The sequence below is a fragment of the Hylaeus volcanicus genome, chromosome 4 (genome assembly GCF_026283585.1).
Source record: "Hylaeus volcanicus isolate JK05 chromosome 4, UHH_iyHylVolc1.0_haploid, whole genome shotgun sequence".
Classification (NCBI taxonomy): domain Eukaryota; kingdom Metazoa; phylum Arthropoda; class Insecta; order Hymenoptera; family Colletidae; genus Hylaeus; species Hylaeus volcanicus.
The window spans coordinates 17990010-18005523 of record NC_071979.1 but is presented as its reverse complement, the minus strand read 5'-3'; the positions used below and the strand labels follow the sequence as shown (position 1 = coordinate 18005523).

The following is a 15514-nucleotide window of genomic DNA, read 5'->3' as shown; positions in this document are numbered from 1 at the left end:
TCTCAAAGGCGGTACACGAAGAAAGCTCACCGTCTCGAATCTTGCGGCGTCTGTCTCCACTCTAGGTCCTTGGCGAGGACAAGACAGTCTACGCCAATAGCATCGAACAGTATTTGAGGAACAGCGATAAAAAACCAAAGCAACTGGAAACTATCATGTACATTACGAGCGCGAATCTTTTTACGATTGCATATTGACAAGGTATTATTGACCTTCAAGGGCTGTAGCTATGATTGATTGGGAGCAAATGCAAATGCAAAGTAATGCGAAGCAAGAAATAAATAAATGTAAAGAACAAATGCAAGACTGGTACATTTATAGTGAAATTATATGACTTCGCACGCTTATAATTAAAACTAACTAAAAGGTTATCCAAATCAACGTTTTTCGGTGCATAATGTTGCTATATTTAACGTAAATCGTGGTTCGAAAAGCTCCTTACGCGCACTACCAGTACCTAATTTTTCAATTCCTGTGAACGTCGAAGTTGAAATTATTCTTGAAAGTAGGAATTCAAAAATTCAAGCTATTCCTGGGAAAGGAAATGTTAAACTGGAAGTGACTTCTAAAAGTAGAAACATCGAGGTTATTTCTGGAAATAAGTTCATCGAAATTCAAGTTACTCATAAGCATGTGTACAAAGTGAACTATGTTTTAAAAGAAACTTCGTTGTCTTCACAGATGATGCGCGTTTGCAATGATAGATTCTTCGTGCTTTGTTCTCGATTCGCATAAACCGATTACCCGCTAGTTTGGACAGCCGTCTCGGCCAGACAGCGACTCGTACAGCACGCGGGTGTTTCGTTAGCGTACGCGATGAATTTTCGGTTCTGCCTTTGGATCCGTCTCGCGAGGGCCGCTCGTGGGTGCAAGCGTGACGGGGGCGGTCGCGCGGAGAGCAACTAACGCGTTCCAGATGCTGCCCGCTTTGTTCCCATCGATGCTTGCTCTCTCGCAATGCCTAAAATTTTCTCCTGTTCCGTCTCTGCCTCTCTTGTCGTCCCGCCATCAACACTCTCTTCCCTTCTGTTCGCGTTCTCGCGCGAACGGAGTCGTTCCGCGTTAAGTATTTCCGTTCGATTGTTTTTGTATATTTACCCTCGGGCTACCACGCTGCTCTCTGCTTGCGCTTTGTTTGGTTATACGCCCGCCTCTCGAGGGAGCATCTAATTCCCTCCCTGTCGGTCGCTGCTACCACTCCACCGCCGTCTACTTCGTTTCTGTTAAGTGCAATCAAAGATCTACCGCTATACTTGCAATTAACCTACATATTACGTTATACTCTTAAACGTGCGCTAGGAAATTTGCTATGATACCTGGAGTTTGGGAGTTCTAATTCTCGGTGCGACACTAGCGCTCGACGCGTGAACTAATAAACATGGCCATCGCAAAAGCATCCATCCATTCTATATGATAGATGTAATGTTTTCATATATTTAAACTATTTCAAAGGTAGAATCGCATTGGAAACGCGAAATAAAATTTGGAAGAGACTTGTAGGCGAATTAAAATGCGATGACGAGCTCGAGGAGGTGGGTGTTGTCAGTTTGCTTCCCAGCTACAAAAGGTCCAGAAGCTTTCTCAGCGGCGTCGTGTGACGCGTGCACACGTGTACCGCACCGTATATCTCTCTCTTTCTCTTGCTTATTCTTTGTCTCTGTTCTTCCTCCATGAAGAGACGCGGAAAGGAGAGCGTGCGAAGGACGAAGCCCGCGCCGGACGGTGGACCGAACAGCCTAAGATTCGAGCAACTTGACACTGAACACATGGCCCCACTTCTCAAACCCACACTCGCCTCCAGAAGACCCTCCATCTCTTCTTGCCCTTCTTTCCCTGCCACCCCCTCGCGTTCAGTTTACTTCACTTTTGTTCGACGCATCCCCGATGCCCTTTTCTTTCGCCGTTCCGACGCTCCGATTCGTGCTCTTGCATATCGGTGGCCTCCAATTTTGCTGCTCCGATTTGTAATTAGGGTTCAGAGTTTTCATTCGTGAATTTTTCTAGCTTCGACTAGTCGAAAACTTAGTGGTCCAAAGATTGAAATATTTGAAAGTTGGTGCTCAGTGTTATCTGGATAAATAATTTGCCCATCTCTAGCCTCAAGGAAAAGTACAGTTTGTCTATGATTCGTCGTCGAAGAGGTCAGGTCACGCGATGCTCCTCGCTATTCGCGCGATTATTTTCACGCTATCAGTTGTTCGTCGCATTTTTCATTATCCTCCATGAATGTTGCACGGCGTTACTCGAATGTACAGCGTGATTCCGAATTGAACCTTCTAATGAGAGTCTGTTCACCTGAAAGGCGAAAGAATGAATGGCGAACATTGACTTGGAAACTCTTCCTTTGCAAACCGGAGACAAATTTTTCAAAAATTGGTATGGGATCATTTTGGTACATGTGGGAATTTTATTGGAGAAAATAATGGAGCATTCTTTTTTAGAAATGTAATATGAATGCTTAAGTGATATCTTTAGGATGATGTTTTCACTCCTGTTTCATCGAATAAATTACGCTCTTATAATTCAAGCAAGCGTCCATTTTAGAGTCAGCCTATACAAAAGACTTCAACATCAGCAAAAACTAATAAAACCATTACGATTAGCAGGAACATCGCGAATTTGCAAATTTCTCGATTCTGTCGCGCGTGTCGATCGATTCGAAGGGAAGAACCGTTTGCAACGTAGAACAAGAGATAACGATTTCAATGCACGCGCTCGCGACATCGTACGAGCGTGTTGAGCTCGTCGTTTCTTCGTGAAATCGTATCGAACGTCGTAAAAACGATTTTTACGTAACTCGAATCGTTTCACAGAGGCTGCGACGACGTTTGTTCTCTCTTTCTCTCTCTCTCTCTGTCAGTTTAATCGACGACTTGGGATCTTAGTTACGCGCTTATTATCCAATCGTTGGTCGCGTTCGGTCTTCTACAGGAGTGATGAGCATTGTTCGTAATTCAATTGTCCAAGTAACGGTGGAATCTTCATCCTTCGTGGTGGAATCACTTTTACATACAATAACTAATGGCTTGAATGCGCGTGTATTCATTTAATTCACATGTACACAAGCCACTCATGGAAATGTACAGGAATTTCCGTCATTGTTGATATTTCATTCATTCCCTGGAATCTCAGTTAATTCTGCGGAACTTGCAATTGCGTTATGCGTATTTAATTAAGTTCGTTGCAGTTGCTCTTCGCATAAGAAAGAATGGAGCTTGACCTTCTCGAACTTGATGGGAACGAGTGCTTTATATTTTAAAACTAATCATTTTGATGCGTCATGGTGGCATACGTGTTTTCGAATACTGTACCATTTAATTAAAAACTCAGCGAGAGTAGATCTTTGCACCTGGTTACTAAAATTCTTTAAAAAATAAAGTTCTTAATCCATCTCGAATCTTATTCGTCTAATCAACCATTACAGTGTGCCATCGTCCTCCTCTTGCACATACCAACAACCCCTTGTTCATCATACGCCCAAATCAAATTCTAAATGGAAGATCAATTAGGATTACATTCAAAAAACAGCCTCGCTCCCCGAATCTCCTTTCGCCACGCTTTTTCGTCCAGCCAAAAGAAACGTCTAAAAGACAGCATCGAGAGCGGAGAGGTCGTCAGCCAGTGGGTAATACGTCGTTTTTTCGAAAACGCTCGCGCCGTTCGCCACGGCATGTGTCAGCATAGAAATAAGGAATTTCAGCGTGGCGGTCTGCGCGGAAGGAGGCAGCAACCATGGCAGCCGTTGGAAAAGTCGGAGATAGCGGGTCAGAGGGAGTCGGTGAAAAAGGAGCGAGGAAGGGCTCGCTGGAGCGTAGGCGACGGCTTGGTGGTCCGCTGATAACGTATTCTCGGTAGAAGGAAGAAGACTGACGGAAGATTGCTTTTACGGCAGCCGACAGCGCGCGTTGTCGGTTCCTGTGAATGTGTTCCTCTCCTCGCTTCGCTTCGCTTCTGCATTTCTCGCTGTGTCGTGAAAACCAAGAGGACTCTGGCCTGGGACAGCTTCGGGGTTGGCTCACGGTCTCTGACGGTGATAGCGTCGCGACGTCGTGCTGGTGGTCGTGGGTGTGCGTCACCCAGGCTCCTCTGTGCGTATACGCGGGTGGCTGTGTGTGCACGCGTGTCGCTGTGGTCCGCACCCGCTCATACATAAACAAGAGATCGGCCGACGCAGCTTCAAAAGAAGAGACGCTAGCTGGGACTCCATTATGTAGAGCATATCCCACGGCGGTCCTATAAAGAATACTAACGATATAGCTTTCTCTACTCGCCAAGGTTTTCTCGCTTCTTCGTCTCCTCGTTGGCTGAGAACCCCTGCGTCCTGGACCGCCTCGAAAAGACCACCCTTCCGTCAAGAAACTTACCCTATGCTTCGTGTTCTTTCCCTCCGTGTTTCTTCCTTTCTTTCGCGTTGACTCGTTCTAAGAAACCGTCGCTGGTGATACACAGGCACGAGGAGCACGTGAATTCGGAAAGGAATGAGCTGGAGAAATTGCGGGGTTGAATTGATTAACCCTTCAGGAATGAAGGTACATATTTGTTGGGTATGCAGAAACATGGTCGTGTATGCCCAAGAAGATTTGTTCACCGAGTGCGATTTAATCGTTGCGTTATACGGTAAAGCTCAACAAGTCGCATAAGTATCTCTGGACTTGGTTTGACAGCGATTTGTGTCGTCGTTTCATGGAATTACCTTCCATAGCATTCCATAGATTGTAGTATAATTAAACACAATTTTGAATAAGATTATCTCCGAGTATAGAGTTCGAAAACGTGACTCGATTCCATCGAAAAAAAAATGTCGGAAGCACAGAACGTATTACTTTCTCATTTCCGTTTTGTCTTGCGCTATCCGAGGGGCATAAAAGAAATAATTGAGATAACGAGACAGAGAGTGCGAGAAAGTAAATTAATGATCTCTTATCGGCATTGTACGCGCGCCTCGAAGGGTACCGGGGCCCTCGACACTGCGAAATTAGTCAATAGCGAAGATCTTCCGTTCGCACTCTCCCTCTATCGCGTGCGCTGTGGTCGGACGTAATTAGAAAGCACTCGCCGTTTCCATGGGCCGACGAGAATATAATGAATTTAAAAATCTAAAGCGATCGTGGCTCCTTCGTTTCCCTCGAAAATTAGTTTCGCAGCTCGTGCATCGACCAGCGCGTGGTATCTCTTCGTTCGATTCCCTTGACACCTATTCCACCCTCGACATTGTTCTAGCAGTGGTCAATGGTATTAATTTAAGAATGAATGCGAAACTTTAAAAAGCAACTTTTTTTAAAAATGAAACGAAAGGGGTGACAAGACTTTTCATTAAGGAACTACAAAAATTACCATCGTAGGCGAGGCAGTAATGAACATAAATCTGGATAAGATTCGCGAATTTGACGTGGTTAAGAAATTAAATACTACGGCTAATGAGAAGTTCACTGCACAAATCGATTCACTCCACTTTTTGAAAAATCTTAAGTTTAAGTGTCAAAGTAGTGGTATAGTATTATAACATTTTATAATAACTTTTCTGAATGATAAAGATTAACACCATTAAACGACATAATTTTTGTGGCAATTTATATATAATTAATTTATTTCAGAGGCCATTTTGATCGCATTTCTCAACTGTTTGTTTTATGGAGTTAATCGATTTGTGCAATGAACGGCTCCAATGTTAAAATATCTTATCTTCAATAGACTTGACACAAAATTTTAGCTTTGTCAAAATATTCACGAGTTTTAGTCTCCCAGCCAACGTGTTAATTTCTAAAACTCCTCAAAGAAGTGCACGTTCTACCCCCCTCCCCCGCCCCGTTAAATAGTTTGTGATCCATCGAAGCGAAAACATTCCCCATTTTTACATTTTAAAAATTGACGTGATCCTTTCGTTACTTTGAAGAAGCATTTCTACCGTGTCTTTGATTGGTCTCGCGGATTGGTGAATGGCTGACAGCGACGGAAGTCGACTCGAATCATCGTCGGTGGAAGCCTCCCCCTCCTGGCCAGTCGGCACCGAAACCCACCACCCCTGCGCCGGCTACTTGAGCCCGAACAGATGCTGCATCCCCAAAAAACCACGCTCCCATTGTGCCACTAATAGAAAGTCAAGCGTCGGCTTACGATGCCACGCAGACCTCCGCGCGGCGCTGGAACATCGAAAAATTTGACTGCCGGTTACGCAGGCCCCCTTAATTGGCCTCGACGAGCATCGAGGGGCGGCCGATTGTGAAACACGATTTTCGCGTTAATTTAAGTGCGTCGCTGTGTCGCGACAGATGAGGCTGAATTTGATGGATTGTCGCGTTGTTCGATTGTTCCCCGACGATTCTGTGTGGAAATTGTTCCGTATCGGTTGGTCGACGGTCGTTCGGTTCGAGAGTGGAATATTTTAGTGAAAGCCTGTGGTTTGGAGTTAATTGTGCGACGATACGAGGCGATCGACATGCAATTGGAACGAGGAAGTAACCGTAAGACGTAAAACTTTATTTATAAATTATATGCTGAGGTATTTCGAATGCAATAGAAATATATTGATAGAGATATATGAGCCGTTCGTTGCACAAATCGATTAACTCTACTTTTTGAAAAATCTTAAATTTAAGTGTCATAACTTTTTATATTTATAATAACTTTCCTGAATAATAAAAATTAACACTATTAAACGACAAACATTATTACATCGCATTATTATTATTTATTATTATTATTATTACTATTTGTACATTATTTCATCGCATTTCTCAACTTTTTGTTTTATGAAGTTAATTGATTTGTGCAATGAATGGCTCATGTATTAATCACCGAAGCTTCGAATGCAAGACGTGCCTTTTCGAAAAGTGCACTTTAACCAAAACGTTAGAATCAATTTCTCAAAAAAGGCAGGCTCCACAACCGGAAGACTCGAACTGTTTTAACTGCAACCACATGTCGCCGCCTACGACCGCGAGAAGTTAAACAAGAAACACTGTTCAGTCTCCACGAAAGTTGACATCATCTCTTGCATACAGTAACGAACAAAAGTATTGGAACGATCAAAATAGGTTAATTCCTTTTTGATATTATATCTGAAGTCTTTTCGTAAAGATCCCTCATTTTTGTTGATAAAGATTGAACAAATCTTTATACGGTGGAATAAAGTTTTGACCTAACTTCCCATGGGCACACGGCGAAGTCAATGGGATTTTTCAACGGATCTCCTTCTGGATTACAGGGATCGCAGTCGTATTCATCGATAACGCGAAGGCACCAAAGCCAATAACATCGGTCTCGATGATAATTTATCTATGAAGTAAGCGTAACTGGGATGTTCGACCTTTCCCGATAAGTCGAGCATTGTATGCGCTCGTACATCGAAACGTGAGCGCGAGATAATTGAGTTGGAGCGGTTCAGTTTACTATAACGCCGCCGGGACCGGGTAATTTCATAATAACTTACGATAGTCGTAACAAGAGCAACCGGAACGTGATTAAGCCGCAACACAATCGACTCGCGTGGACGCCTATATCTTCGTCCTTCTCTTTCCCCTTGTCACTATTCTTTTTATTAGAAATTTTCCTGATTCGGTCTTTTGAAAGTAACATGCGACAGATTCCTGTTCAAATTATTTTAATTCTAAGAAAAGCGCAATACTTGATATTCTGCTAAAACACTTTGTCTATTCATCTTTCTTTCCCAGTAGCTATAATTTTCAGTTACGTCACTTGTTTCCCAGTATCTTTCTTTTTTCGTTTCCCCTCGACCCATCGAGGAACTCGTTGTTCTCTCGATTATCAGTCGCGATACAACGAGCAATCGAGGATTTATGGAAATATCACTTGAAAAAAAAAAAGAAAGAAAAGATAAGGACCCGAGGGTTGCAATCGTCGCTGCAAGAGGTCGATTCCCGAAAAAAAAGAAGAATCTTCCGAGGAAGAGAAAAGAGAAAATTCGTTACCGCTGGCAATCGTGTACGAGTCTCTTTTATCGACGGGAACAGAAACGAAACGAAATAAAACGCGACATTTTCGCTGCAAGAATCGAATCGAGATGGCTAAGCCTCGGTGAAAGGATGAAAGGAGAGACGGGGGTGGGGGAGAAAAAAAATTACTCGCGTAATTGCTCATTTCGCCATGTTAATGAATCGGTATCCGTATGAATGGAGATTGCATGGCAGCAAGAGAGGGAGACACTCGTGGCGCAGAAAGGGGGAGATTCGCTGATTTATCTTTGCGCTCGCAACGGATGAGCCCATGGTTTATCGATGTCGGCCCGTTATCAGACGCACTGTGGAGGAGTCGTGCACGTTCGAAAGCGCCGCACTCTGAACTTCGAACCCGTGTCTCGCTAATTTCTACGTTTCGAGTCAAGCCATGTCAAGTGTGCCGAATTTTTCGATGTGATGATCTAATCTCGTTCCTGAGTCCCCGTTAGAAAATTCTAATTAATCCTTTGCACTCTGTACCATCTTGTTGCAAAATGTACGAACAGGAATCGCATTACATAAAGTAGTCTAACTTTGGAAATGTGTCTGTTTTTCTATTATTAGACTTGATTATACATTCATATAGCTTTCTTCAAACGTTGACACCACCAGAAACATAAATCCTTTATCATTTTCAAAATTTGTTAGACTTATGATGTTCCCTCATAGAGGACATCCGAGTGCAAAGGGTTAATGACACGAATAGACTGATACAGAGTAGACGTGTTCTTTTGGGAATAACTGTACGACTCCTATCAGTGTCGTCGACAATTATTAATAAAACAAGGGGCCATCTTGAAAGAGTACAAAACAGCAATAAAACTGTCATCGCTAAAACCAGAATCGACCTGTTCCGCGTGGAAAGAAGAAGAAATTTATTTGGTCTCCAGTTTTATCGCATCGCAAACGCCCAACTCATGATCCTTCCGGTGAAACAAATTCGTCCATTGTCGGCGCGTGCTTTTTCTTCGTTTTCCGGTGTGATTTCAGTCACCCGGTCCTTGACGGCATCTGGCGGTTAAAAATATATTTTTTCCGGCTTGCCTCTGTTTTTGTTCCGCCTCCTAGACGGTCTAGGCTTAGATCTGCGTTTCGCGAAGTAATTACGCCACGCCGTGAACGCACAGACACCGTGTCGTCTCTCTCTCGCTTTCTTGCGCGCACGACAGAAATACTTCTCGAATAATGCGGGCTTTCCACATGCAAGAACTATTGGCGCCAGTTTCAGTATTGGTTGTTTGTTTATTTTCGTTTAGTTCTTTCAAAGGATTGATATATTACGTAGACTTGTTTCGATTTATAATATTCATAACCTGGCTCTTCATACATGGAAAATTACTTTTATCAGTTATAGAAACCAGGATGAAAGCACCGTATAACTTTCATTCATTCAACGTATAAAATATAATTCGATTCTATCTGCTAAAAATTCCGTATCAAAACGTTGGTGTTTCTTAAATAAGTCTGCTTCTTGCATACATTTTGCATGTGGAAACCCCGCATAAGGATAGCGCCAACAAAAAGGAGCTGTAGGAAATCTAGAACACACAGCGTCCGTCACGGTTAGACAATGCAAATGCAGAAACGAGTCGGCAACGCGACAATGATAGAACCGCGTGAAATTTATCTCGTGTGTACGCAAGCAACCGCGACTCGGACGGTCGTTACTCGTTCGATTTTCTTCAGCATTTCTCGCCGCGAGTATCTCGTACAGTACAAATATCATTGGAGAGACCGCGATAGAAACAGTCTACGATATTTTGATTTACTTATTCGACGTCTTTATTGCAGCGTAACGTAACATATACAGAAAAGAAAGAAATAAAATAAAAGATATACAGGCTGTTAGTTAAAACGTGAGGGCTTTCTCGATCGATCAATTTCTCGTGTCAATGTGAATCGTGAAGTCCTTTTTCGTATTGTAATCTGATAAGAATTGCAAAATGGCAAAGGACTTTTCGATTTAGGACTTGCACGATAGATCTGAAGTTATGTAGTATACATCTTGTAAGTCGAGCAGGGTAGATATACTAGTTGAGTATCTCTGGTGGTCTAGGAAATCTGTTGTGTAAGAGACAATGTAGACATTATACGCTTTAAATAGGGTCCGCCTGGAGCATGAACCTCGCCAAAATCAACATTAAAATCACCTGCATTACAAGAGAAGTCCGTTAGAAACGACTCCAAACCATCAAGTATTCTTATCACGCAACTTTCATAGTGACGATTTTTAGTGAAACCTCAAAAGTAAGAAATTTTAGATATGTTGATTATCCTACCGAACTACAATATTTATCTTCACCTACGCAACTTGCAATTAAGAATTAAATTCGCAGCATTTCTTGCAATTCAAATGCTTGCTTCTTAAGAAACGGAGTCTCTTGTTTTTAACGGAGTAGTTGTACCTTTCGTGATATTACATTTTCATTTTCTTTTGTTGTGGAAACAGGACCGAGGGTTGACTCGACATTGCTGGATTTTGAAGTGTTGTATGAAGTAAAGAGTTTAACGTCACCGCTTGCTTCGCTTATTCTTGCTAAGGTTTCACAATTTCGTCTAAATTCTTTTCTTCAAATTAGAGATCTTTATGTCAGGTAACGCGGTGCTTCCTCATTCTTTGAAATAATCTCTTCGTGACAAAAGTCTCCTGCGCTGGTGTCAATGTTCTCATTTAGAGACAATTAAGGACACAAAATGCTACGAATGTGAAGTGTTTCATATTTGACACAACTTTTCACAGAGCAACCATTATAGATCCACCAAATGAGTGAAATTAACGTTAACTTATGTTAGTACTCTGTCTTGAATTTATTTCACATTAATATACTACTTATGGATTTGTGAAATCATTGAGTAAGGAATAAGAAATCTTTAAAATACTCAAAGATGAGAATGGCTAACGTTTGTCTTCTCTCTGAGCCATGTGGTCGGGGAAGTATCAAGACTGAAGAGAAATTCGGCACGATTCCGTCATTATCGTGTTTCTGGGGTCATCGAACATGGACTTTCGACCACACAGTCCCATACGAGCCGGTTGGACATGTCCGCCATGTCGGTCAGCTAAAACAAGAGATCGACCTTTCATTCATGCTGCGTTAATCATTAATGACCGCTAATATCAACATTTACAATATGCGAAACGATGATTTTTTAGTCGAACAAGCGATCGCTTATTCATCGATGAAACAATCGATGAATTTTTAGGAAATTAGTTATCACAAAAAATGTGTACTATTCATTGCGTTACGTATAAGTAAGTTTTGTACAGGTTACATTTACGTTTCGCAAGAGTGATTTTTAGACACTTAGAACATTAAATTTATTTACAACTACAGCTTTATTATGCGTCGTCTTCGAATACAGAATAACGTTCATGTATAAATTAGTGAAGATAAATTAGTGAAGTAACGGCAACAAAATTTATATAAAGTTTCTTTCCGAAGAAAGAAGTCATGAATAAATTATAGGAAGGCAGGCCCATCCGAATAACGTTTATCCTGATCGTGGCCTCCCCTTGTAACAGTTAAATCATGTACTACTGATAATGCGTGCTACTTATCATACATACATACTTCAATGGCCTCACTTTTCGCGCAAAAACTCGTATCTACTGTTGGCGGCTCTCGTGAGTATGCTAATGCGATTCAAACGGTGCATTGAAGCAACAGTTTTGATATGAAATATCAATACGAAAAATATATGAGAAACATATGCAAAAATTATGCACTTATACAAAATAAATTTTCAAAATCAGTATGTTCGTTTATAAAATATATAATCTGTATACATTTCTTATACGCTTTCCAAAACATTACATCCACGCGTTTATCATATCTTTGCCTTCTTTACTTTATTGTAATATATATACATCCTTCACAATCTATCAAGGTATTTGACATCTAAATATTACTACAGTCAATACGTCGAAATTTCAATGAAACCCACAATGTTGCTTCAAAAGTGCCCAAAATCGCGATCTATGCCCCTTTGTGAAGAATCGATGCAGACGACGGTTCATTCATCGTCGAGACCACGGGAATCTTTATCGAGCCGCAGCTTTTTCGGGCCGTGATCGCGACACATGCGTCTTGTGGTAAGGAAAGCAGGTGTCCGCTGCGCTACGTTCGTCGGGTGCCTTCCTCGCGGTGACGCGTGTGCTGCAATGCACACATAACTCGCAGGCACGCGAAAAAAAAACGCTGGGCTGGTCACGCGTGCACGCAGCATTGAAAAAGCTGAGATGCGCGCATCGTGGCACAACGACGCGGCCCCGCTTCGGTTCCGCGCGTCGCGGTCCGGAAAATCGCGATTTCCGGAGACTTCGACGCGTCGATTCCCAGAAAACAGGAATGCTCTGGGGTTTTGCCTCTACGATTGCACCCTTGGGTTATTTGAGTTTCAAAAAACGTGGGTCTTTTATTCTTTTTCTTTTATACAAATAGAAATTATTCCTTTACCCTTTAAGTGCCAAAGAGCGATATACCGCTTCTCCATACACTTACAAAAAGCTCGTATTATGTGAAAGTTTAATGAACCTTAAAATAAAATTGACGAAATATACATTTTTGTTTACAATTATGTATATTTGCTTAAAATGTCGCATTTCTCGGATGTGTATGAAAATTTCCTTTGCCACTCAAACAGTTAAAGACTTGCTTTATTAATATTTATTTCATTTGAATAAGATATGTTAAACTAGTACCGAATGAGTTTGTCTATTATGAAAACGATGTCAATTTTTGTTATGAAGTTCTTGCGAACAATACCTAGAATTCATACTGATTACGTTCGAGAAACACTGCATGGAAGCGAAAGTCTGAACTTTTGCGCGATTTTTCGCGATTTTGGGACCAGAATTGAAAAGTCAATTTGAACAGTAGCAAGTCAGCGGCTTCTGACCTCGCAACCTCGCTCAGCTTCGCCAGTCGCGAGATAATCGCGCCCGGTCGCGTATATTCTCTCGCCTGAGTGTCCCCCGCGTCCCCTGACAGGCGATCTCCTCCGATTGACGGAAAGAACGTTACGACACTCAACAATAATAATCCACGCTCAATAATCGCGCTCGATTATTGCGCCTCATGTACCATTACGTAATCCGATTCGTTCCGTCCGTCGTTCGCGATTTAGATTTAGATTTGGTAATTTGTAGACGGAAATGAGTGGACCAGGCCGTGCTAGGCTGGTCCCGGTGCTAAATTAACGATAGATAGAGATTCAGACGGACCGTTGGACGGATGTCGAGGGTCGTCTGGTAAGGAGCAGCCTCAGTGGCTTCTCCTGGACCCAGACTATCCTTGAAAAGCGTTTAGGGCTGATCGTAACTGAGGGGGATGGTCTACGATGCGCAAGGATGAGGTCTTGGATGATTGGCGTAATTGTGGAGTGGAGGTTCAGCTCGATAAATTAAGCAAGATCCTTAGTCTTTAGTTATAATGTCATAGGCATTGGTTTTGCTAATTACAGAAAAATGTCGGTGTCTCTAATTCCGACACTTGCCCCCTTGATACCTTCGCTCTACGACAGCCTATCTAACGTGTCTTGGCTTCGAGAAAGATACTCACGCGTCATCCGCAACGCAGTCAAAGTCCTCAGCGACGAAGAATGAACAATTCTTGGTGTCTTAGTCGTAGCTTTGTCGTTAACCGTGACATTTGGCTACCCTGAACCGACGCGTTATGAATTGTAACGAGGCTCGTTCGCGGAAGATAATACCGCCTGCGGCCGCGATACGGTTGCAACTTTGTAGTCGGTTACGTAACCCCGCGTCACGAGGAAACGAAGTGCTCCTTATGGTTGCATATATGATTAAATATAAATGAAAAAAAACGAAACATTAAACCGCCTGGAGATATAGACGTGTCCCGGTTGAACAGAAGTAGCTTGGACAGCGTGCAACAAACTCACCTGGACGTTTCCGTTTCGCTTTCAGATTGAGGATGTCCTCAAAGAGGAAGTCACCACCAACGAAGCTATCGGAGGGCGGGGGCGGCACGGGTACAGTGGCAGGCGCCAACGAGGAGGAGGAGGACACGACCTCGTCGGTGACCGGTGGTCCCGGTGGCGAGACAGCCGTCGGCGAAGAGGAGCCCACCACCCCCGTAGGCATCGAGGAGTGCTACCCGCACCAGAGGGGCGTTGATTGCGAGTCGTCCGGGTGTTCGTCACCGGCGACGACCAGCGAGCCTGATCTCAGGGACTCCCCATCGCCGTCGTCCAACTCTCTGCGCACCAGCAAGCGACAGAGGATCGTTGCCACCGGCCAGGACACGCTAACGCCCTACCACTACCCCCATCACCATCACCATCACCACCATCATCATCACCATCACCACACGAACACATCGTCTTCGTCGGGTGGTGTCGTGGAACCTGCTAGCTCCTCGGAGTGCGGCTCACCGCCCACACCCCTAACTGTCGACCCCTACTACCCAGCACATCCTCACCACAATAACAACAACACCGTCACGCAGAACAACAACAACAACGGCGGCAGCAGCGCCACGCAGGGCAGCAAGAGATCCATGGACGACGTACTGAAGAGGTTAACCTGCAAAATGAACAGCGAGTCCTTGTCGCTGCAGGACGACACCACCAACAACAGGCGGATCACACCGCCGCCGTTGTCCACGCCGACTGGACACAACACCCACTGGTTAGTTCAGGTGACGTTTGATCGGTGGTTCGCGTCGTTGATTCCTCGCTCGAATTTAATATCTTGTTTCATTTGTCGATGGGTGAATCCTGTGGCAGGACTCTGGGGTGTATGGTAGTATGTGGATGATATTTCACTGATTGATCGAACACCTGGTAATATTACAAAAGTTTATACGAAGGTATGTCTTGTTTCATCTTGTTGAGGAATTTCTTGGAGTTCCAAAGCTTACCGAGCATTTTTAAATACTGCGTTATAAGGTCAATGTCTTAGTTGATATTAAATGAAACTACAAACAGATAGTAGTCAGAGAAATAGGTAACGTATCGTAGACAATGTCCAATAATTTATTTGAACTGTTTTTAACGTCCTCGGGCTAAATCATTCTGAAATATTCGCCATATATTTTGAGATACCCTATATCAGCTACATCCGAAAATGCTTTTATTAAAACCTACCCTCCTTTCGCTACCCGTTGGCGCACATGTAGGTCAGGTCGGGTTTGACCGAGAGGTCCGCTGAATACACAACAAATACCGTCTTTACGATTCATCTGAAAGGTTCTCTGGAACTATGAAATGTGGCTACGTAGTGGGGATGGCGATTTATAATGTTTAGAAAAGGAGGTAGAATATTTATTGCTACGAAGATCTAATCGTCTCCCTGGAGACTTGAGAGGTATTCACCCAAGAAATGCAAAATACATTTGAGCGCACAAAACGAAATAGTCATATACGTTTTTCATTGTTGAACATTTTTTTTTAAATTATTCGTGTATCTTTAAAATTAGTCCGATGTGGATCATGTACGCACTCATTTTGATACAGAAAATGTTTATTCTGCATTATTCATCGATACGGTCATTTTATTGGCATTTCTTGATCTCGATATAACCTTAGAATCTACC

At 42.9% G+C, this 15514-nt stretch overlaps 1 protein-coding gene across 4 annotated transcripts in view; it reads left to right on the top strand.

The window, feature by feature from the left end:
• Positions 1 to 15514, top strand: part of LOC128874598 (transcription factor SOX-5) — a 223799-nt gene that overhangs the window by 152991 nt on the left and 55294 nt on the right. For all 4 annotated transcript variants that reach the window (XM_054119471.1, XM_054119474.1, XM_054119473.1 and 1 more), the window contains one exon: positions 13885 to 14607. In XM_054119471.1, the coding sequence (XP_053975446.1) occupies positions 13885 to 14607 (723 nt within the window). The remainder of the gene's footprint in view (positions 1 to 13884; positions 14608 to 15514) is intronic.